Source organism: Tauraco erythrolophus, chromosome 12, assembly GCF_009769465.1.
Source record: "Tauraco erythrolophus isolate bTauEry1 chromosome 12, bTauEry1.pri, whole genome shotgun sequence".
In the NCBI taxonomy this organism is placed as follows: domain Eukaryota; kingdom Metazoa; phylum Chordata; class Aves; order Musophagiformes; family Musophagidae; genus Tauraco; species Tauraco erythrolophus.
The window spans coordinates 16183412-16208031 of record NC_141476.1 but is presented as its reverse complement, the minus strand read 5'-3'; the positions used below and the strand labels follow the sequence as shown (position 1 = coordinate 16208031).

Below are 24620 nucleotides of genomic sequence, written 5' to 3'. Positions count from 1 at the left end.
CTCTTTTTCCTAGTATGGTATCACTTGTGACTTTTCTAACAATTGTTGCTGATTTAGTGACAATGTTAACTGTGATATAAACAGCTCTTCAGTTTGGGCTGCCTTGCAGTTGTCATCTTGAGTGCTTAAAATGTACTAAGCATAATTCTGCAAGTGTTTGTGTTTATGGGAAAATAAGTGATGGTCACTAGGACTGACCCCTCCTTCAGCTAATTGTTGATTTTCCTGTGGGACTCCTTTCTATTGTTGGTTTGTGGTGGGTGTTTTGGTTTTTGTTTTTTTTTTTTTAAGCAGGAACACTAAATGGAAGTGTTGTGAGATAGCACTTATGAAATAAGCAGCTGTATATGGATGTGCTGTTTCTGGCTTTCACTGTCTCAGGCTGATAGGTTTCTTAACGTCATATCACAATTTTTAGAATTGCTAGTAGAGCAATATGTACTATAGAGTACTATGGTGAGGATTTCAATCTTAATTTTAAGCCAGATTTGTTTGTTCATAAGTATCTTCTGCAAGTGTTTTCAGTCTTGCAGTCCACCTGCTTCAAGATGCTACCTTATAGCAAGTCTGCATTGTGGGAACAGTAGGTTTCTGAAAGAGAAATCAAAGTACACAATGCATCAGGCAGATAGGTTTTATGTACTGCTTGTTTGTAGGTTCCTAAATTAATATTGATGACTTAGATTCCAGATGTCACAGCATTAGATGCATTCTTCCCTCTCAACACTAGGGGGAAAAAAAAAATAAAAACAGTTGGGAAAATTATTCTGGCACCCTTACTGTGTTAGCATCCAGTTCACTGTGGTCTTCTGCTAACCTAAGGTAGCGTGGAGTTGATCTCTGCAAAAGCCTGGACGTGTTTTTATTCCTGTCTTTTACACATAGGTAATGCTCACCCCTCTCTGACTCTTGCTTTGTGTTTCAGACCCAGGTTGGCCGATTTGCTCCTCAGTTTTCAGGATACCAGCAGCAAGATTCGCAGGAGCTCTTGGCTTTTCTTCTAGATGGCTTGCATGAGGATTTGAACAGAGTGAAGAAGAAGCCCTACTTGGAGCTGAAGGATGCCAATGGCAGACCTGATTCGGTACAGTGCCCTTTAACTTAAGGGTAGGGCAGGCAGGGCTTCCGAGGGAGTTGAGTTGGGCTTTGTGATGCTTCCTGACCTTCCTGCTCACAGGACACACAAACATCCTCCCTACAAAGCAGTGTACCTGGGAGAGGGGAACCTTGTCATGCTTTACAGCCCTTCTGACTCTTCATGACTCCTTGAGGCACATCGCTGTTGCTCTGCCGTACAGCAGAATGTCTGTTCTTGTACTGGTGTGCAGGAAGACGTGCTTATGATACAAAACTGATGTGATTCTGTGCTGGAAAGGAAGGAAATTGATCTCGTGACATAACAACTGCCTAAAACTAGGCTGTAGTTACTAACGTAACCTTTCTTCCTGACTACTCAGGCCCACCTTCTTCTTCCAGATAGATTGAGCAGCAGCTTTTAGCATGAGTTTGAGAAGAGTGCTTACTGTGCAGGCCATCATACTGGCATGTGGACTTGGGTGGGACTGGGAGCGTTCTCATGTGGAGGTGCTGGGGTGCCCCTCAAATAAGGGTCTGAGCACATGCCCTGGGCACAAGGTTGTAAGCAGCTATTCCAGTGTCCCACTGGTAGACAACAGTGTCAAATGAAATGAGCTTTTTGACCAGACTTCTCATTTGTGCGCTCTCATGGCCTCTAGACAAACGTAATCCATGAGCTGGATTGAAAACCAGGCTGAACAGGGTGCATGAAAGCACCGGTTAAGACGGGGAGAGAACCAAGGTGTAAGTGACTTGGTACAACCATGGATCTTGATGAATTCCTAGTGTTCAGTGACCTGCCTCTACTTAAGAGGCTTAACCTGATTTTTTTTTTTTTCTCCTTTCTGGTGCTGTGGAGCTGGGTACATTGATATTAAAGCAACTTTACATTCTATTTAATTAAAATTTGAATTTAAACACCCTTGGGCTCCAGTTACCCACTCTACCTAAGTAGAGAAAAGTATTTCTCTTACGCCATTTTCCTGACAGAGACCAGAAAAGTCTCTTCTGTTCATTTTTCTTCCCATCTTTTCTCTATGCTCTGTTTTCCAGCCACCACTGATACATGGGCCCCTTGCAGACGCTTCTTTGTTCCTCTGAATTTGGCAAACACCACGCTCACATTAAAATGAGACACATAATAGTGAAATGTCCTTCCCTGAGTGAACTCACACTCTCCTAATGAGGCTTTTATCTCTTGTCACAGTACAAAGAGCTGCAACATACTGACAAGTGCAGAGTCCAGAGTAAATATGATAGGGGCAAAAATGCTGTAGGAGCCTCTAAAAGCCAGATACAGTAATTATTTTTAGGAAGTGTATGTGACTAGTTGTTTTTTCTCTTAACTGGCAACAGCTTTATGTTTTTTTGCCATTCCTTGTGTAATATAGTGCATGTGGCAACACCACGAACAATAGTATATTTAATCTTTTTTTTACCTCCAAGAAATGCTGATAATTGTGAGGTGGAAGAGTTGCTCAGCATGCCTTTGTTTTATTTAGGTACTTTCCTCCCTCTGATGTAGGAGCTGTATGTGTGTTTCTGCCTTGCGACTGTATCAGTGCAGTTGTTGGAACTTGGACTCTGTTCCCATCTCAGCATCCTCGTTAGCAACAGCAGCATTGCAGTGTGTGTGGCACTTACCTCACTTGATAGATATATAAAATATATGGTATTGTTCCGTAAACTAAAAGTCTCGTGCTAAGAAGAGCTTCTGATTGCATTGAATAGACAAATGCCAGTTATCAGGTGCCCTTAGGTAGGGAGTTTGTAAGTTGTAATTTATCTTCTTGTGTACTTTCTTTGAGATACGTGGACCATTGTTTCTCAAGAAATAAAAAAATCTACTTTTTTCTCAGAAATTGTAACTACAGTTGTCTTTCAAAAGCAGGGGGCAGCAGTCCATTCCTCATGGAGGAGAGTGGAGCGGATCTTGTTAGCAGCTTTCCATCCTGGTGAGCAGGGTGTAACCCTGTCACTGTGCCCTCAGCTCCCTTCATGCTTCTGGCATTGTGTGCACCAAGGAATACCGGACCAAGTGACTCAGCTAAAAGAGCTGTAGTACGTTTGACTTGATGCAAGGCCTTAGTTTCACTGAGAAGAGATCCCAGAGTGTTATTCTGGACACACTGGTAGACCCTGCTTTCTGTGAAATTTACCCATCAGTATTAATTTTCTTGTGAGAAATTAACTTTTTTCTTTTTTTTTTTTTGATAGGAAGTGGCAAAAGAGGCCTGGGAGAATCATAGGCTGAGGAACGATTCTATCATTGTGGATATTTTTCATGGTCTTTTCAAATCTACCCTTGTTTGTCCTAAGTGCTCCAAAGTTTCTGTGACCTTTGATCCCTTCTGTTACTTAACCCTTCCACTGCCCTTGAGGAGAGATCGTCTCATGGAAGTTACCCTGGTATATGCAGATCCACAGCGTAGACCTGTCCAGGTGAGGCATGTTGAAGACACAAATTTATTTACGTCATCTAAGTTTCTTTCTTAGGTTTTCAAGTTGAGACTTTCCAAGTTGAGACTTTTCAAGTAATCTAAAAGTCATTGATATCCACCTTTGAGTGAGGTAGGATGGGTTTTTTAATGTAAAAACTGGTAACTGAACATGTGAAATCAAGCAGCTCTGTAAAATCTTGTTTGTGAGACTAGGGTTGTGGGTCAGCTGGAAGCGGCTTACCTGCTCCTGTGATGTGATTACAGTGTGCGATGTATTGCCCCCTGAAAGCAGTAAGCGTTTGTGTTGACGTGTTTACCTCGTATTGCCTTGGAAAACGTAAAGGTGAACCTTACCTCAATGGGTTTATAAGGTAGAGCTGAGATCCAGCAGATCTTAAAGTGTGACTGTGACCTTAGCCTCAGCAGAACTCCTATAAACTCAAGTTTGTTTTTTTTTTTTTTCCATACAAAGCAGAGCGCAAGAAACTGGGTTTATTTTGCCTCGTGTAAGCATGATGTTATCTTTGTTTCTAGTACCGGGTTGTGGTGCCGATGATGGGGGCTATCTCGGATCTGTGTGAATCACTCTCCAAACTCTCTGGTGTTCCTGCAGAAAATGTAAGGATAAATGCAGCACAGTGATTTTCATGAATGTTTGTGCTTCTTTAAGCATTTTGGTGGCTTAGCTTTTAGATGGGTGATAAGCCGAACTTAATGGAGTAGTGACAAAACCCTAACAAGTTTGGATGCTGGTCTTTGATAGTAAAATAAAAAGATGCGTGAAACAAGCGGTGTTTATTCTAGTATTCCTATTGCAGTAGAGAGGTTTAAGAGAAGGGGCAGAAAGCTAGCCCCTACCCCCAACATTTCTGATAGTGTAGTTTCTCAGTACTGAGAGATGTTCAGTGTCCATTTTGGGTCCACCTCTTCTTCGGCAGCCTTTTAATAACAAAGGGATCAAGTGAGCTTTTCCAGAGGGAATGGTTTTATAGTTGGTGGGGTATTTTCAGGATGACAGTGTAGCACTTCAGTTTATTTTAGTTAATTATAGATGTGAGTGATCCGTGCCTGAAAACTTAGCCTGTTCCCCTTTGATGTTGAGATCTGTGCTGTTGTTTCCACCAGGCTGACCCGCAGCTGTTGGAATTGCATCTCCTCAGTACCTCTGTAAAAACAGTCTGTTATTTGCGTTGTTTTTCTGATCCATCTTAACGACTACAGCCGATTAGCTGCTGGGTGCTGTTATAGTTTGCTGACAATTGCAATAAAAAAAGAATAGGAATAAACTGTTGCTTGAATTTAAAGTTAATTTGCTTGAATTTATGTAACCTTTTATTATAATCTTTTTGCAAATATCACTTGCTGTTCTAGATGGTGGTGACAGACGTGTATAATCATCGATTCCACAAAATCTTCCAAGTGGACGAAGGTTTAAATCATATCATGCCAAAAGACGACATCTTTGTGTGAGTAAAGTGGGAAGATGCCATGATGCAAAGAATGCTACAAAACATTCTCTGTGGTTTCAGGATATAAACCACAAATTTTCTTATTTTTCCCTCTCAAAACTTAAGCCTTCCTATAGACCCGTTGCATGATTTAGCAGTAATATGCAGTACTTCTAGTAGGAGATCAGCATGTGCAGTGTTTAGTAGGTGTTTTCCTAACACGAAGAAAGTCATGGCCCTGGGTAATAACGAGCTTTTTTGTTTGGTCTGTGTTCTTCAGCTTGGAACTTTCTACAAGCCTATTTCAGAGATTATAATCTATGTCTGGATTATGGTTACGCTTTCACTGGTGTTTTTAGGCAAGCTCAAGTTTACAGTTCTTGTGGTCCAAATCAGCCAAAAGCCTTGGAGCTGTTATTAGGATAGCATGAAGTCTAAGCTGTGGTACTCTGGCTCTCCTAACATCCAACATAGTTGTTATAGCACCCAGCTGACCATGACTGGTTCTTGATAGACTCTCAACTGATGCTGATGTTATTTGTGTGTTAGCTGTGGTTGTGAGGGACTTCAGCAAAGCTGAGGGTTTGGTTGTGCGTGATGTTTTATATGTGTGGTGGATGAGATGTCTCCAGTCATCTGTGAAATCTGGTGAGGAAAGCAAAAGTAGTGTTCCTCTATTGCAGCTGGTGAATTGAAAATATTGCACATGAAGTGCAAAATGGACTTCGAGGCTCGCAACTGAACCTGGGGCTTGTGGGATCAAGTCTTCCTCGTGTGAGAACGTTCCGGTGCCAGGATGTTGCTTCCATAAAATTGTTGCATCATGTGAAGTCCTGCACTAATATACTGTGGTGCAGTGTGTGCCTTTCACTGAGTGGGATGCTGTGACATACTGCTTGGTGCTATTCTGTCATGACCTTATTGCTGAGATGTAACGTTTGGGTTTTTGCAAAAATTCTTGTCGTGTTGTTTTCTTCAGTTGCAGCTAAAGGTGTGGCCAGTTAGGATGACTAGGAAGGACATTTGGCTTCTGTGAAATCTGTTTTGTGAGAGTATTGTAAAGTGTTAGGTTGCAGTTAGTCTGTCTCCAAAGCTAGTAAAACATCAAAAACAAGATGCGTGATATTACGATAGTAATTACAAAAATGCCCCACTTAGCGTAACACATTGCATATCCCTCCTCAGAAAACAACTGTGTCTGAATTAGCTCTGCTTCCCGGTGTGGGGGAGAGGCATTAGCTGAACTGCAGCTCCATGTGTATTTTCCTTTGGAGTCACCACTTCCTTTTATGTGCAGGTGCAGTTGTAAATGAGGTGATGCTGTGAGTCATAGTGAGTGAACTGACCTAGGTTAAAAATAACCCTCCAAGAAAGAGGAGAGGTAGCAGGAGGAAGTTTTGCTAATCCTGTTTTTCCGTGTAAACTGCGTAAGATGTGTTCATCACGGAGGGGAAAGAACAAGCAGCCAGGCACTGGGGCAAGAATTAGGAGAAAGCTGCTCATAGGAACTCCCTTTAAGGGGTGATGCTGCCAGGAAAAATATGTCTAAAGTAATATTCTAACTTAGAGCTAAAACCAGCATTCTTTTATTGAAAGGGAGACTTGTCTCAAAAACACAACAGAGAAACACTTTTTCATAAAAAGCAAAACTTTTTATTTAAAGGAAAATATGTAATTACTCTTATCATGGACAATCTGGCTATAAAAAGTCTGCTTTTAGGTGTTCTAAGATTTAGTTAAATTGTTCAAGAAATGCTAATAGTAGTGTGAAGGTTCTTAAATTCCACTCTTTTTCCATCTATTAAGGTCTTGTATCTGCTGAAGCAGGTGTGAAAGGAAGGATTGACGATCCATCAGTTTTGTGTTAACATTGATACAAGGGGGGAGCGATCAGGGTGGATCTTCAACTTGGGTTTTCTGAACTGTGGGTTTGAGTGATCTCTTACGAATTTTTACCCTTTTGCCATTACTTGCTTGTAGAGCCTGAGGTGAGCAGACAGTGAGACTGTAGTGGCACTGGCAGAAACTTTGAAAATTGTCACTGGAAGGGCTCGCTTGAATTTAAAACTAGCTGTGTTAGACTCTTGGGTTGCTGGGCTCTTGCAAACCGATTACATTAAGGCTTTTTTTTTTTTTTTGTTACTCCATGTATTATGTGTTTCTAGTATCTTTCTAAGAAATTACGATTTTCTTTAGTTTTTCCTTGCAGGAAATGTTTTTAATTTTTCATTGTATTTAGCCCATGATCTGAAGAATCCTTGATATCTCTGTCAATTAAAACTCTTCAGTAAGTTGAAACTGTCTTGTATAAGTTTTTTTCAGGCTTTCTAAATCCTAACGTTTGAGGCTGTGAGAATTACCTGAGTTGTCTTTGGAGGGGTAACATTGTCTGTTTGGATTTGGTACATCATTGCTAAAAAAGCGCCCAACTTCCAAAAGAATGTGAATATTTTTGCCCTGCTGGCTTCAAAACTTGTTTTTCATTGGGGAATGTACTTGTACCCATGGAAGTGCATCTCTGCCTTCTGCGTCTTGCAGAATGAATGATTTTATACCTGCTAGAGAGGACTCCTGCACAGAACCCCACTCTGGCACTTTTAGCTGTCACGCTGGCCCTTGTGTGTTTTACTTCAGTGCTGGGACTGCTCTTGGGTTGCCTTCTTGCTCTTTTTGGTGAGAAGCAGATGCTGCTCTGACTTGCACCTACCGCTGCTACGTGCCTTGGGGCTGGATGCGGGCACTGCAGTGCACACTTCCTTTGTGGGCCTCTTCTCCGAAGCCAGAGCAGGAGCAGCCCTGTTCACTCCTCTTGAGTTCTCTGGTTAACTTGTTCCTTTTAGCCTAGCTGTTTTAGTGTTCCTAAGGTTTCCTGCTTTTCATGTTTTTGGCACGCAAACATAGCTTGTGTTTGAGTAACACTCATTGTTCATTCCTGCACTTTAGCTGGATTAGTGGAACTGTGGAACTAGATGATAACCGGGGTCAGGATACAGGGCAGCGTTAAAATAACTGTTCTCTTCTCTGTGCTGTGTTGATCTGCACACAGCTGTCCTGGTGTACACGTGGAAGCAGCTCAGGAGTGGGGCAGGGGTGGATTAAACAAAATGTCTCAAGTGCTCCTCAAGCTTTTATATTTCTGGCAGAAGTTATCAACAGTAACATGTCAGATCAGGGCTTGCTGCCTTCCTGAAGATGCTGTGTGATGTGTGGCTGGAGAATGTGGCAACCTGGTGGTCGTATGTTCAGATTGCTGCTGGTAACTTCAGAGGTTTCTGATATCCCAGCAACTTACTTACCTTAGATTACGGGCAAATATCTGACTGTTTATTAAATGAAGGAATAAAAAATATTTTTAAAAAATAATCTTAAGTCTTTTGAAATCTTCCACCTTTAAAGACCAAACTTGCTTCCACTTGAAACTGAAAATACGTGATTGAAATAATGTGTAGTTCAGAAACATTGTATTTCCCCAAAGTCAATGAAGAAGACTTATAAGTGTGTATATATATATAAAAAGTATAACTGTGTAATGTTTTACAGTGACAGTATTTTCACCAGAAACTCACAATTAAAATGTATATAACAACCTAAAAAAGATTCAGTAAATCATGCTAACCTATCAAAAGTTTATTTACACTACACTTATACTGGGTATTGCCACAAAATAAAGTTCTAAGATGACCTTCCAAAATGTTAATTTGGACTGACAAGATAGCAATTGGTTTATAAGCAAGGAAGAAACTGTCTCGAAGCTGCTCGACTACTACGTTTTGAACACAGAATTTTTCCTAAGAATTGTTTGAATCACTTAATTACCTTGTGTAGTAAGACTAAAACATATCGGCTTCTACTGTAGAAGAACAGAAGTTACAGAAAAGATGAGGTTTTTAATAATAGCATTACTTATGTTATCCATCAAATAGCAAAACTGCACCATTTTGGGATATTGTGCTCACAGTGCAGCAAAGCCAAGTGAGAGGTATGTCAGCTATCGGGTGGGAAAAGCAAACTGGAGAGGAAGATCTGGCAGTCGTGGTGCCTCTTGCAGGGTGTGTTCTTAGGTTCTAAATGTTAACCTAGATGTGGGTAAAGTTGACGTCTAACGTGCAACCTGGGATATGACTGAGGACCATTAGTTAATTGTTTGTGTTTAAATAAGAGATGTTTTCTAGATTCAAAACATCTATTGTATTTAGGGTAGCATGATAGTCAGTCTCATGTACTTGAACTCTTTCCTAATTCGTGTTTTATTGATCCTGTCCCTTTTATATACTGATCAACTGTTTTATTTTCCGGTAACGTCCAGTAGCAAGACTTCCCTGTTGGCAAACTGTAACATGTAGATCTCATTACTTGTTTTAAGTAATTAAAGTTAGACACAAAGTTTCTTTTGCTAGTTAGAAAACAAATTGCAAAGTAGTAAGCAGTTCAAAGTAGAGTTAAATCAGTACAGCGTATTCAGAAATAGGCTTCTCATGTGTATGTTTCCCAAACTTATATTTTAAAATTTCAGACTGCTCAGTAGGTCCTGTTGATTTTTTTTTGAGGTGTTTTCCTGAAGGATTTTGCTGCCTAGTCTTTGAATTTGGGTGTGCTCGCAGATCTTCTCATTTGTTCTTTCCTGATAGCCTCACTGAGACAATTATGAGAGAAGCTGTGATCAACTGAAGACAGCACCCTTCCCTGCCTCCTGCTAGCGTTTAAATCATCTTTTTAACAGTGTAACAGTTCCCTCATCTGAGAAGTACTCCTTCCTTCTGCTGGCAGAAGCAAAAAGGTTATGTTAATAGTTGTCTGTGGTTGTTTGCTGGAGTCTGAGAATGCAAAAAATGAGTGTGTAGTGATAAGAGGGAGCTACAAGGCCCCCGAGCTCTGGTTTCATGAGCAGCTGCCATCAAATTTTTCCTGTTTTTCTGTGCTCTCCTTGTCCCCCTGCAAACAGGACTTTGTTCAGAGTCCAGCAGATTTCCCACCTGTGTTCATGTGGGTGACTGTCTTCTGTAGCAGGAATCGCTTGTTTCAATGGTTCTAAAGCTTTAGGGTCTTGTAGTAACTTAAACTGGTAGTTCTTGCCTTCTGTACATTTCTTATCATCCCCTTAAGTTGCCTCAGGACTGAAAAATTTAAATGTAAATGGTCAGTCTCTTGCAGTAGTTATCCAGGTTTGCTTTGCTGAAAGCAGTAGCCAGACCTGGGTCTGCATACGACAACAATATCTCCGTTGGTTTGTTTGACAGACTCCTGATTTTAGAGTATTGTGTGCTAGCCAGCCGGCAACACACATCTCAATTCAAAATTCAAGGGAGAATTTAGTACTGTAGAAGTTCTGTGCCCAGCAGGGATGTGATTTTTTTTTAAAAAAAAGGCAGTCCTTTTGTACTGTAGTCTTGCTTTTGACGCCAATGTCTGTTAAGTCTCAGCTTTCGATTCAGGCCTCTGGTTACTGAACAGCGTATCCATTTCCATGAAACACTTCAGTTGTAAATGTCACTGAGCAGGAACTCGGACAACACATTGCAGCAGGAATGGCATAGCTGGAATGTGTTTTGTTGTTTTGATATTTGCTTGACACAGGACACGATCTTCAGGCACAGATATTGTAGTCCACGCTCTACCGTTGATGAATATTTATGAAACGTGCAATACATGGGTTGTATAGAATATTGAGCTTGCACCTTTCTTTGGGTGATTTCAGTGGTTGGAAAACCTGGGGGTTTTTTGCTCTTTTCATGGTAGGGATCTGAGGCAAGACGTGTTCAGCTTTCTGTGGTTTTTGCAGGGCACCTTTGGATATCTTGAGACACGTGGTGTGAATTTTCATGTCCCTCTAAAGTGATGGTAGATGCTGAATCTTGGGGAGGGGCAGGAGAACTGGGCTGCATTTGGAATTTAAACTGAATGGATAGTAATTTGGAGGGGTAAAAAAAATATCTGCTCTGGATGACTAAGATATATTTCCTTTTCAGCTGCTGTTTGTGGCTCATCGATTCTTGTGGTGTATTACTGTACCTGTTGTGCTCTCCGATAGTAAAACTTCAGAGAGAAGAAACAGGAACGTTACTGGGCTTTTTCATGTTCAAATGACTTTAAGTAACTCTCAGATACATTCCACAATGAACCTGGTTCCTTTTACACAAAAGGACAAAAGTATACGTTTTCTTCTCCAGGTCACCTGAAAGAGAAGGAAAATGTGGGACTAGAGTTCTCCAAGCCCATTCTTTCACGAGGCTTTGCACTCTTCTTTCTTATCGTGACAGGTTTGGAAACGTAGTGTAGTCCTGATGCAAGATGTGTGAATATTTAGCATCAGAGAAGAGGTAAAGTGCTTGCAGAAATAGAGGGGTTTGATATAAGACTTGAAGCAAGATCACTGGCACGATGCGTAGAGGCAGTGCAGCCAAAGAAGGGTGGGACTAGCCCGCTTCTCACAGTGTTATTAATGTTTCTTTCAAGGCATGTTGTTCCTGTGCAAGGACAGGGAGATCTGTGGCAAATGATCAGAAAGTCACTTCTGTAAAGGTGGTCTGCAAATCAATTTGACGACGTTAGTTCAGTGTTTGTGCTGAATGCTCTCATTCTCCAGGCTAAGCAGAGAATGGCATTCAGCACATAACCGAAATGCTTACTATTTCTTTTTCTTAGGTTCTGTGAAGTCCTGCCCCGCTAGGACCTCCGGCTCCCGCTCCAATGTAACACCCACGCATGCACCATGCTGGTGATATCAGATCACCCAGGGATCCTGCTGGAGCTTGGAGCCGGCCTACAAGGGGTCAGGTAAGTACCACTTGAAAACAAACTTGACAGCCCGTTTCAAGGGTATCACTCTCAGTATTTCTTCTTAGTTCTTAAGGCCTAAGAAGAAAAGTGTTTTGATGGATAAACTAGAAACCCCTGTTCTCTTAGCCTGGCTAATGGGGCATATAATATAAGATGTATTGCTTACATTGATAAAAGTTTCACAAATTGATTTGCAGGTCACCTTTAACCTATAAAAGTGTGCATATTTGAATAAGACGTATTTAGTTTGCCATATGTACCATGTTTTCTGCCTTCTCTTACAACATGCTGTGTGCTATGTTTAGATGAGTTCATGGTCTTGAAAAACCATGACTGGCTGCAGAAATGTCAGGTTTGTTAATGTGACTGGGGCTACAACAGTTACTGAACTGAGTTAAGTTAGATTAGCAAACCAGCTAGTCCAGTAGTTTTATATGAAATGTTTGAGATGTGTGAGATCTTGTAGCAGACTGGTCTAGGAAGTTTGTTCTTGCTTGCTGAAATTAGTGTTTTCTTGTTTGAAATAAGGGTTTCCAAAATGAGCTTATATTTTTTAAGTTTTCAAGAACTGTTACTGGTTGAATTCCCTCATCCTTTTTAATCTTGCTCCTCTGGAAGACTGGCGAAATCCTGTGACCAGCTTCTGTAGGGTAAACTACTTGTTGTCTGAAAAGTTACATTTTCAGTTTCTTATCTCCTAGTTAGTTGTTTGTATGTGTTCTGGTATTATGAAAGAAAGTAAACAGATTAGGAGTATTTCGACTTCCTAGAAGAGATCAGAATATGTGCAGCACTTTCACCTAGATTTTTTCCAGTCCTCTGTTCATTCTTACTGTCAACTTTTGAACATATGGTAGTTTCACAGCAGCATCTCTGGGTCGGTGTGCAGTAGTAATCCTGTTCAGAGAGATCTGTTTGTCAACTTCTGCAATGACATTATTTTTCTACCCTTCTCTGTTCTCTTGCAAAATACACTTTTCTTAGTCATTGCTGTAGACTGACTTGTGATCCAGTGTTTTCCAGCTGGAATTAATATCATAGATATTAATATCATTCTCTCTCTCACTCGGGAGAGAATGTTTCGATAACATACAACATGTATATTAGCCTGCTGTTTAAGCTCAGTATTTTTTGCTTTCAGTGCCCTTTCACATAGCTCTGCCTTGTCCTTCTGTAGCTTTTCATGCTCCTGCACACTTGCTTAACTTTAGATTGCAAGAGAACAAAAGTTACCTACTTCATTGCTCACTGCCTCTTTTTTGAATTATAAGTGCAGACCTGAAGCCTTTGTAATGCTGATGAAGACTGGTCAAGTCCTACCCTGTTGCTGAGCAGTTTTCAGACACTTTTCAAGAGTTGTCATGAATTATGAAGGCAACTAGCCATTATCCAGCAGTGTGGTAGCAGCTGAGCTGATGACTCTTACTTCTAAAATGGTGGTGTGTAGTCTGTCGTAGCATCATCTTTTTAGGTTCTGTTATTTTGATTAAGTTGCAAGATACAAAATTACAGTGTTCTGTCCAGTAATTCCCAGTATCAGCTCTATACCCTTCATTTAAATTATAGATGAAGTATTTTATCTGTTCTGAGGTGGAGTGGGTAGAGGGGCACTCGAGTAACCAAGTTTGTTATGTTTCAGTGAGAAGTGTATGAGATGCTCTTTTGCGGAGTGTTGTAGGGGTACAGCATGCTGGGCTGTTTGTGATGATGACACCTGTTTATGGGCAATACTTAGCTTTTTCTTTGTTCCATCTGTTCGTTCGCATGGGCAGGGCTTCGTTCAGGTGCATGTGGGTGGAGTATAAATGGGGGCTGCACTAATGCTGCTTGCAGAGCACAGTGTAGGTGGTGTGAGAGGCAGTTACAGGAATGTGTGTGTGTTGCATACTGATCTGTTCTATAGGAGTGCAGCTTAGGGATCTCATAGGACCTGGAGTTAATCATAGATGATATACTGGGACTGAGTATGGTCTTTTGTTATTTAAATAGTGCTAAGTGAAATAATTCATCTCTTTGTGTTGCTATTTCTCAGGAAACTTTAGAAAGTGTGAACTGTATCCAGTGCTGGTGACCAGCTGAATAGCACTGGCAGCCTAGAAAACCTCAACAGCTGTTTGCGTTGGATTGTCTTATGCTGACTCTGATCTCTCATGTTCTTAGGGGGCTGAGCTGGGACTCTCTGGAAGGGTATTTTTCTTCGTGTGCTCTACTGACTCAGTGCAAGCCCCAAGCTGGGATCTCGTTTTGTTTAAGTAGGATGGAGCAGAACTACAACTCTGAAATTTGTTCTCCTCTCTGTTCTACAAGGGCCTTTTGAACACAGGAATGAAAAAATGTTTCTTGTGTCTTGAGAGAAAGGAAGCAGTTTGTCTAATGTAAGAGAGCTGTTAAGAGTTGGTACATTCAGATATGTGATTGTAGTCTTGTTGTTAGGTTATGTGTAGTGACATCTTTCACGAAATATTTCTTTCTCTTTCAGTTTTAAGATAAGTCTGGGATGGGTGACTCACTACATTAAAGAGTAGTGTGACTTGGCGTTCCCAAAAATGAATCTTTTGTAATGGATAGTCCTGAAGTGAACAATGTGATAGTGTTGGACCACGTGGTTTCTTTTGGCTTGACATCTGCAAATATCTCATTTACCGTTTTACCCAGTAGCACAAGCTGTGTCTCAGTCTCCTCTCTGCTCTCCAGAGCTCTTTGTTTTCTTCCACGATGTTTTTCTTGTGTGTTTACTGTCCTTGGATTTTTTTCTGTAAAGCAGATGTTTCTAAACTCTTGGTTTTCTGAAACGTTGGCTGCTCAGCGATGTGAGCTCAGGCTGTTAACTGTACGAGAGGCTGGGAAAATGCAAGATCCAAGGTATCAAGAGGGTTTCTTTCTCCAGAGGGAACAAACACTGTCTGAGGGATTTCAAAGTGCAAGTAGTTATTTTCCACTGACACCGTGATCTGGTTGAAGCAAGGTGTAGTTGTCAGGGTAATGTCTTGAGAGGTGAGTGGCAATAGGGATGTGAATTAGGAATAAAGACAGAGGAAAGGTGGCGGTTGAGTTGGTAGGTACGTATCCTGTGCCATTGTGAGCCACGAGAAGTGTTCAGGAAACTGCTCTGTGGCACGAAGACAGAGTAAACTCCTTTTGTCCTTCTCAGGAGGATCTGGTGGAGAGAGTTCATATTGGTTCTACCTGCTATGCTTCTTGGCAGTGGAAGTAACCTGTGGAAATACCTGTCTTTTGAACAGATATGAAGTTTGCAAGCCAAGCGAAGATGGCTCTGAGTATGTTACTCTCTCTGTTTACTTTCGGGAAAAGACAATGAGGCAGTCCAGCAATACTTCAGGGACCGTGCTCTTTGGTCAGCCACTTTTAATATCTGTGCCGAAACACAAGCTGACTGTGGATCACTTGTACAGTGTTGTTTTGGAGCAGATCAGGTAAGCCATGTCTGTACTTTCAAATCCTATGCAACGTTCCAGTGGTCGTTTATTCAATTACACTGTGATAGGATTACTGCATCCTTGTTAACGGGAAGAATTTTTCTTGATTTGTGTGTGGCATATAAATGGGGATTTGCATTGCATTAGTGTCTGGAGGCCCCAGGGACATTTCAAGGTCCTGACTTTTTTGGGGTCTGTAAAATAACGCTGGTGGCGGTGACAAGGGAAGCTATCTGTTTGGTGTTGCAGAACGGGTCAGAAGCAGGACTCTGGTCATGTTTTCAGGGCTCTCAGACGGGGCCACCGTAACTTATTTTTGCCTTTTCCATCTACTGCCAGTAAAACTTGGAACAAGCAGTGAGAATAGAGATTTACTGAATTGTTGTCACAGCTCACTCCGAGAACTCTTGGCCTTTAAATGATGCTGTACGGGGATGGGTTCTGGTTTCCTGAGGGGGATTTCACAGCAAGAACTGATGATGGAAAGGGGTGCTGTTGTTCTGCCGTACAGAATTCAGTGTGATTGTGTAATAAACATACTCCCTCTGTTAATAAACATATTCCCTCTGTTCAGCCGCTATGTGAAACTCCCTTTGGCAGAAGAATACTCTACAGCCTGCCCAGACAAAGGAACCTGCAATGGCTCCAATGGTGCGGAAGAAGGTAAAGGCCTTGCAAAATTGACTGGAAGCTTTTCAGCATTGAAAGCTTTTTCTCGGTGTTTGGTTTGTGCTGTGTCTGTTTGGCTTAAGCTCTAGCAGATTGTTCGTCACAGTGATTAAACCATGCTATTGCATAGGACTTCTGTGGTATGGTGAGAATTCTTGTAGACTGTTTTCCTTCCAAGGGAGATCAGATGTGTGTAAACAGGAGCAGGAGAACGAGGTGTAGTGTGCTTTCATCTTGACCAATGTTAGGGAAGTCCTTGCTTCCCTATTAGGTGTTCAGGTGCTTCCCTCCAGAGGCAGCTCCTTTCCTAATACATCCTTGGTGAAAACCGACCTGTTTGGTCACGAAAACAAGTTCTGGAGAAATAAAGTAGAAATTATATTTTCTGTTCATGGACCTAGAATCATGATATCTCATTCCAAGGTTAGATGCTTCAAGGAAGCTTTTAACGCTGATGGCAAGTGTATGTTTCCCTTTCCTCTTTGAAATGATTCACTTGTTCCGGTTGTTATGCTCACAGCAGCACAAGTTAAATGGGGAAAAAAGTCTGCTTGCTTTTCCTGAAGCATTGAAATAACTTTCCTGGAAACTTACATGTTCCCTTCTGTAAAGACACCCAATTGCAACTTTGCTGATTCTCTCTTGAGATGTTTTTTAGGATGTGCTATCAGAAGGTGTGATTGTTAACCTCCTGTGACCAGAGCACTCTCCATCGTATCTGATACTAGGATATAAATCCCAGCACGTTATCTGACATCTGTTAAAGGAAAAAATACAACTTCAGATGTAGTGGTTAACAAGCACAGATTTCTTTTTCTGTGTGTCTCTTCATTACTTTCTGAGCAATCAGTGTGGGTCATAACAGGCTCATGCAAACAGCTGTCCCTGTGAGGTGTCAGTCTAAACTTTCACTGAAGCTCTTTAATATTGTGCTTGTTTTAAATTTTGCCAGGTGACTTTGAAGAGATGGAGCATCAGGATGGTGGACAGGAAGGCAAGGAAAAGCTGGCAGAAGTTGATCCCTGCCACTCTGAGGGTTGTATGCAGATCGAGTCAGCAAGAGACCTGCAGCCTTGCAAGAAACAGCATTTCACTTTTAGCCTTGTGAATTCCTCTGGGACCTCCGAGATAAACTCCATTGTAGAAGGAAAAATCTTAAAACTGAATGGTAATTATTGTTTTGCTGTCTTTTTTTCTTCCTTCTCCTTACACCTTTGCAATAAATGTTTTCTTCTTTCTTGTAGCTTTTTCTGCACTTGCTGTTGACTGTGATTCTGAAATGCGGAGGCTACTTTTTGATGAACAGGAGGCACAGGTTGTAGTATGCTCTTTTCAGAAGTAACCTATATGTAAATTTGCATGGTACTTAAAAAAATTACAGTAAATGGTGAAATGTAGGTGTAGCTCCCTTCACAAAAGCTGGAGTCACCAGCATAAGATACGTTTACTTAAAATATTTTAGTGATAAGGTCTATAGATCTATAATTGCTGATCTGTTTCTAGTGTGTTCTGAAAAGTAGATGTTTTAATTTCAAACATAAGTAGTCTAGTTCATAGACAACAAAACAAGCCCCCAAAACTCAAAAGAAACCTGCAACCAAATTCATAGAGTCTGGTAGAAAGCTCAGTACTCTTCCTGTGAGAGTTCTGGTAAATCATGTTTTGTAACAGAATAACCTGTTACTCTTTTGCATAAAAAAAAAAACAAAACGCACCAACTTTGAACTAAGGACATATTTATGGAGTTCGTAACTCAAGAAGGGAGTGACTGGAAGCTTGAGAATGATGGTGTGGATGGGGAAGGAGGAGGGCAAAATAGGCAGCATGATGAAGATGAGTGTGTTTCTCTTTGTGATGTCAGGGATTAAAGACTACATGGAATTGAATAAAGCATACATCTCTTTTGCTAGGCATTTGAAAAACATGGAAGTATGTTACAATCACAGAAGAAGGCGGCTGTGGTAGCCCTCAGAGACTGCATAGAGCTCTTCACTACTATGGAAACGCTTGGTGAACATGACCCATGGTAAGAGCCTCCCTCTGTCTGCCGCGTGTATCGTAAAATGCCGTAACTATTTGAGTTCAAATTATTTGTCATGAGATTCTGATATTTTCCCAGGTCTGTCCCTTTGTCTTCATCTGTGAGAAGTCTTATCAGTTCTGTGTCATTGACTCAGTAGGCTGCAAATGTGTTAAAAAGAAGTGTTTGTTTCCTGCCTTTATTTAAAAAAAAAAAAGTGGCAGTGGGCATGTGGCTTCCAAAGATCAGGCTGTTTTTAATTCCCCAGTACACATCTGTCTTCCAGACAGTGTCAGAGGAAGCAGTTGTGGTAATAAAGAGTGAAAGTATGTGACTACCTTAGGGTTTAATCCTGTGTTACTTCTGGCTTGAACCAGTCCTGACTCACTTCTGACTCCCGAACACCAAAAATCCCTAGTCCGGACAGGCTAGGTGCAGCAGATCCTAAGTGACCAAAATGTGGCTGCTGTGTGTGCAGAAGATCTTTAGAGGTGGTTTGACAGCTGTGGAAGAAAGTAACTTCTAGTGTAGTAGGTGATTGTTTGTTATTAATTTCCAATTACTGCCAATTATGGCACTCGCCATGGGGCACTTTGCCTATAAAGTGAAAGCAAGTTGCAGTTTGGAAACCTCTGAGGAAATGTGTTCACCTGCCTATTCCACAGCCAAAATGCCTTCTGTAAGGCAGGAACTGTACCGTGCTATTGAGGCATCTGTTAGTGGAAAGCCAGAAGCTTTTCTTTTAACGTAGTTGTTCATTTCCTTGTTTGTTACTCTATCCTCAGGTACTGCCCTAACTGTAAGAAACATCAACAGGCCACAAAGAAGTTTGACTTGTGGTCTTTGCCCAGGATTTTGGTAGTACATTTAAAACGCTTCTCATACAGCAGATACTGGAGGGATAAACTTGACACTGTTGTGGAATTCCCTATCAGGTAGGAGTCGTCTTCTCTCAAGCTAGGAAGAGCTTGAAAAGCTGGTTGAGAGAAATCTCCTTCTGATGTTACTGTTGGGTGGGCTTGTTATTAGAGTTCTGACTGGAACAGCTCTGTCTTCTGAGTTTGAACTGCAAGACAGCAAGCATGAGTTGAGTAGGTTGTTTTTTCGTTTTGGTTTTTTTTTGTGTGTTAATCTTAACCTTAATCAGTTCTACACATCTCAAAGAACACTAGTTACTAGCAGGTGCTGTTTCTTCTGAAATTAGGTTAAAAACGTGTAATTCTGCTGAACCAAGAGAACTTCTACTAAGCATTTAGGAAATTTGTTGGGCAGAGCTGCTCTTGTAATGCTGAGGATTACACAAGTAGAAGATGAAAGCCTGCCTCGTTTCTCTGCTTCTGCTTGTCAGCATCCTGCTGCAGGATGAAGTGTATTTCTTGCTACTACTGTCTCACTTTCCATACCTACATAGGGACAGTCTGAACTGGCTTTTATTCAGCACCTCCCTCTAAATCTTTTGGCAGCACTTGATGTTTCCAGGACCTGCCCTGTGTGGGAGGGGCAATATGTCTGGTCTTTATACTGATAACATCTGACCATTGAGCAGCAGAGTGCAGCACTTCACCAGTGCTGCCTGCCTGCAGAGCTTTGCTGGTGTCACACATCACTTTCTAAAAAGTGCTGGTTATTGGTGTACTGATACTTTTGCATTTCCTTCCAGGGGTTTAAACATGTCCGAGTTTGTCTGCGACCCAAGGGCAGGCTCATATGTGTATGACCTCATCGCAGTTTCCAATCACTATGGAGCCATGGGAGTAGGCCACTGTGAGTAACTGCTTCTGTGTCCTTTGTGTGCAAGGAAATAAAGGTGGAGCTGTCTAGTCCGAAACTTACTGTGTTCTGTATGCAGGTGGATGTCGTATTGGAACGTAATGTCCTTCCTATTAGGATTTGCAGAGCAGCTAGCCAGTTTCTGTGGTTTACAGCTGCCTGAGGTCTGACTGATGCCTGTGAGGCCTTGGTTAATAGTCATTAGAGTGTGTGATGGTGTTCCCCAATTCATGAGTGGAGTCAAGATTTTTCAATGCTGAACATAAAATTGTGAAAAGGAGCTTCTTACTGGAGAGTGCTGGGGGAAGTCTTCAGCATAAGCTGTCAGTTCAGCTCCAAGACTCAGCTCCTTGCCCTGCAGCGTGCCACAGAACAGCTGCTTGTCCAGTGTGGGTGCAGCATCACAGCTGCAGAGCAGAGATTGCCAGCAGTTGAGCCAGCCAAGCAGGAGCTTGCCAGGTTCCCTCAGTGGTGGTGAGACAAGGTCTGATGAGCAGCAGTTGCCTGTAGGCCAAGAAGACAGAGCAGAGGGCATACCTTGTCATGAAGCTGGGTCTGATGCCCTTCTGCATTTCCTGTCCTGAATTCTGTTTGCTGCAATAGCAATTTAAAGCGCTTTTGTTTTTTCTTTCATTTTCCTTTGTTCCAGACTTTTTCTAAAGCAAGCCACAAACAAACACGTAGTTCTTGGGACCTCTTGGTTGCGCAGCTGGTGCTAGCTTGCAACAGAATGTCTCCACCTTTGTGCTGACAAGGGCTCTCACATAGCAGAGAAAACGCCATGCCATCAGGAGAGAAAAAAACTTTGTTGCATATAACAAGTCTGTGTTTTCTGGCACTGGTTTTGTTGCAGCATAGACAAAATGCATCTGTAGGTGGAGTTCCCTGTATCAGGTGTCCGTGCAGATTCATGCTGTAGGTGACGCTTCTGGAACCACCCAGAAATGTTTTACTATGAGAGGATGATGAACTCCCATTTGGCAGAGTATGTCACTGCAGGATAGTATTAGCTGAAGGGGCATATGTTTTGAGCTTGGAGATTGTAGTCACAGAAGTCTTGGTTGGAAGAGACTTTGCAAGACCTTAATCCAACTTCCTTCTTGAGTGAGGGCTTTTGCAATCGCAAGAACAGATCCGTCATCAACAGCAAACTTCTCTTTCCTGTGAAAAATGTGAAAATGCTGAGTCTTAAAACTGTGTGTTTGGGAAGGCTCTGGTTCAAGGGGGGGTGAACAAAACACTATAGTTTTTTCCTGAGTTTTTACCCTGTATCTCAGCTATCATGAGTAAGTGTGATATGTGGAACATGGTTCTAGACTAGCTGGACCAGCTAGGATGTTCTAGAAGATACGTGTGTTGGGGAATTAGGTTTGGGGTAGTTAATGTCAAAGCGAACCCCTGGCCTTCCGTGCACGCTCAGTTTGATGCGTGAGCGTCGCAGCTGGCGTGGCGTTACCTACCAGCCTTCCGTGGAGTGCTGAGGTGCAGTTTCTTCTCCTGACAGACACCGCCTACGCAAAGAACAAAGTGAATGACAAGTGGTACTACTTTGATGACAGCAGTGTATCGGTGGCTTCAGAAGACCAAATAGTGGTGAGTGTTTGGCCTGAGGCTGATCTTCATTTGTGCTGAAAGTGTGGTTCCCTGCTTTGGGTGTTACATTTCCAGCCAAGCTGCGTGGATTGTTTCAGATGGTTTTCTTCTTTGTTTGGTAGACAAAAGCTGCGTATGTGCTGTTTTATCAGCGCCGAAACGGTGAGGAACACGCTGCCCCACCTCCTCCCCAAGAAGAGTGTGACGGTATGGATACCAACTAAACGCCACCTCCAGCGCTCGGCCACCATGTTAGCGATCGCTCTTCTAAAGCCATGCCTGAGGCATCTGAAAATCTTTCTTCCTTCTGTAGGAGTTAAGCAGAAAATCTAGCACTGAAAGATTCAGTGCTGGGGGTTGCAGAATAGCACTGGAGAGCCAGGAATAGGTGCTGACACTTGGGTATTTAGAGGCCAAAAATAATATATATTGGAGCTTCAATAAAGTTCTTTTTAAAATCTGGCTGAGCTGTGTGGCTAGAGGCAGGGCTCAGGGCTGGGCTGGGGCTGTGGGTCTTGGACTGAGGGTCGTAGCTGGGTTCGGGAGAGTAGAGCCTGATCTGGAGCCAGGTCACAGCTGAGCCTTGCAGGGGCCCGTGGAGGAGCGTGGTGGGTGAGATTCTGTGAATCGGCATGGAGGCCTCCTGCCAGCTCTCTGGTGTTGCTGTTGGGCCCTGCCTGTGTCAGGGAGGCTTGCTGCACCCTTTCTGGAAGCTTAGTGCAAATCTTTGTACATCTGGCCTGTCTGTTGCAGTCTCTGCCATCGTACCTCAGTCCCCTTGCTGAGCAGCAAATGTTTCACTTTCTTGTGTCCTTTCACTGATGCATTTGAGGCTCTTCTGGGCACTTTCCACTCAGCCTTTTTTTCATGTGAACATTGGATCTTATAATGTAGGAAACTTTACCGGAATCTGTATCTAGATGTATGGCGTATGTGCAGGCTGATCCGCACAGCCATGCAGGATGCAGCTGTTCTGGCTCCCATTCTTCTGCAGGGAAAATACCATCCATAAGATTGGTGATTTCTAGTCCTCTCCATCTCCTACACCCCTCACTTCTAGGCTGCTCTGTAAGCGCTTTTCTGTCTCCACCATTTTTCCTATGATTTGTGCAGTGACAGCATTTTTATCCTTTTTTGCTCACTTATGTGACTCCTTGGAGCTTTTTCTCCAGCAAAGCTGAGCACCAGTAAGGATGACAGCACAATGCAATGGATTGTGTGTTTTCAGCCTTTTCTCTTGCTACTTTTGTTTTTCTGGGCTGCTCGTCCAGCCTTTCTCCTCCTCCCTTGAGTGCTGCCCTTCAGACCCCCACCCCATCATCGTCTACAAGGCTGTAGGTGTGACTGGTCTGAGGTCTTTCTTCGCCTTAGCTGTTCAATAGTTCTGCTCCATCCTTTCGACGCAACTGGCAAATGCTCTTCCCTCTGTCCTCCTTTACTGTCTGTGTTACTTGTAGGACTCAAGTCCAGCTTTCCTCTTCAATGAGGACTCCTGTGACCATGACCACTAGATCAGGTCAGTCCTCAGTGGAGAACTGGTCTTCCATGTGAAAAAGGGGAAAAATCTAAAGCCTTAGTCTGTTTTTTTAGGGGCAGATCTGGCTCAATGTGGTGAACCAAACAGGACAGTTTTTCCTTCTTGGAGCCAAGTGCTTTGGCAGAACAAAAGGCTAAGGCAGGTGACTGCCCTGCTTTCGCCCCCCACCTACCCTGAAATGTGTGCTTGCAGCCATTTGGTCCTCTGCATGCTGGCCCTGTGGCTTCATTGCTGACCATAAGCTTGTCTGATGGTCAGCGTAACAGCGGTCATCCGTTTAACTCCAGATATGCCAGCTCGCCTCCCGTTCCACAGCTCTCGGTGACAAGCCTCATAGGAAATAGTTGTGTGCCTGTCCCTGCACCTCTGCTGTGCTGCAGCTGAGCAAAAGCCCAGCCAGCTACTCACTGTCTTCCCCTGCTCCGAGCAATGGGAAGGGAGGGCAGCACCATGCGGCCCCTCAGCCAGGGCGCTGGAAGGCGATAGAGAGGAGGGAGGGCAGCCTCCAGCTGGCACGCTAGTGGTGTGGTCCTCTTCTGTAGAGTTTTGCTTTTAAAGCATTGAAATTCGAATTTTGAAATCAGAATTGCTTAATTGCTTCTGCTGTTCTGGTTTTGGGGTTGTTTGGGATTTTTACAATGCTTAATACTGTATTTCTTGCCTTTTTCCTCATTACTGAGGGGAGCGTCCAAAAAGCAATTTTTAAGCTGTAGCACTGCACTGAATTTCTCTAATCAGTGGTTTTTTGTTCATTTTACCCTGAAAGAAAATCATGTGGGAATTCCAAAACGAGGAACAGAGGAAAGGGAGGGGAGTAGGACCTTTTTTAAACGAAAAATCAATCTGTAATAACCTTTATTCTCCTCCTTGCCTCCTTACCCATGCTAACACTGAGAAATAGATCAATGGGGCTAAATCTCCAATGCTCAGATGCTGAACAGACTCTTGTACTGCAGAAAAAGTGGCCCAGCTCTTTCTTTCTCTGCCTCTGAGCTGATGGGCTTCGGCTGGTTTGTATGCGTGCTGTAATACCAGACCTGTTTTTTAGACTAGCACTTTGTAAGTGGCTGGCTCTATTGTACAAAGCTGAAAATTAAAGAGTGGTTTGCACTGAAACTGGATTTGGTTGTATTTTCAGCTGGTTGCGGGGATGCCTGATGTTCCGGGAGCAATTTCGGCTGGGGGAGGGTGAGTCCCGTGGAGCCAACCGCTGCTCTGCCAGTGGGGATGTGGGAGAAAAGCAGCCGTTGCCTGCAGCACTCTGTGCGTCTGAGGGTTCGTGCTCGCCCTGGAATTGCCTTTTCTTGCCTGTGACACTGGGTTGCTGACATCTGGTGCTGTAGCAAAGCCCATCCGTGCCTTTCTGTGGCACTGGGCTGCCTCAGCTACGGCTTCCTCGTAGTTCCTCTGAGGATCTTGGGGTGACTCCTGACCTTCCTTCTGCCTGTTTTCTCCAGGGGTATCAGGACTGCTTGTGTCTGTACCACTGAAATAGTTGTCCTGCAGTCGCTGCAATTTCCTCTTCAAGGCAACCTGAACATGTATACAAGAACAGGCTGGAAAAGGCTGAGGGAGTTAAACGCAACAGGCTTGTGTGCATTTAGCATGGACGTGTGCGCGGGGTGTCTGGGGGATTGTCAAAATCTTGTGGGTGAAGGTGGGCTTAAAGCCCCTGTAAGAAGGTTTGAAGTCTTCATGTCACAATTACAGTGTAGTAGCGGAGTCTGATCTTAGCTGGAGCCTGAGAGGGTCAGAAGAACCTTAATGTAGGACAGCAGATGGCGAGTTTCACATGAAATGCTGACCTCCAGAGCATGGCATGAAGCCCACCACGGGAAGAAGGGAAAGCGA

The 24620-nt window shown here is 42.8% G+C and overlaps 1 protein-coding gene across 4 annotated transcripts in view; it reads left to right on the top strand.

Annotated features, from left to right (window-relative positions):
- USP4 (ubiquitin specific peptidase 4) overlaps window positions 1-23874 on the top strand; it is a 45604-nt gene extending 21730 nt beyond the window's left edge. For 3 of the 4 annotated variants that reach the window (XM_086619232.1, XM_086619230.1, XM_086619233.1), the window contains 13 exons: window positions 926-1084; window positions 3295-3519; window positions 4053-4136; window positions 4890-4984; window positions 14986-15177; window positions 15755-15843; window positions 16802-17017; window positions 17094-17164; window positions 17760-17875; window positions 18655-18804; window positions 19530-19633; window positions 21144-21232; window positions 21355-23874. In XM_086619232.1, the coding sequence (XP_086475358.1) occupies window positions 926-1084; window positions 3295-3519; window positions 4053-4136; window positions 4890-4984; window positions 14986-15177; window positions 15755-15843; window positions 16802-17017; window positions 17094-17164; window positions 17760-17875; window positions 18655-18804; window positions 19530-19633; window positions 21144-21232; window positions 21355-21456 (1692 nt within the window). In that variant the 3' untranslated portion in view covers window positions 21457-23874. The remainder of the gene's footprint in view (window positions 1-925; window positions 1085-3294; window positions 3520-4052; window positions 4137-4889; window positions 4985-14985; window positions 15178-15754; window positions 15844-16801; window positions 17018-17093; window positions 17165-17759; window positions 17876-18654; window positions 18805-19529; window positions 19634-21143; window positions 21233-21354) is intronic. The other variant, XM_086619231.1, reaches the window with a different exon arrangement.
- Window positions 23875-24620: the final 746 nt, after the last annotated feature.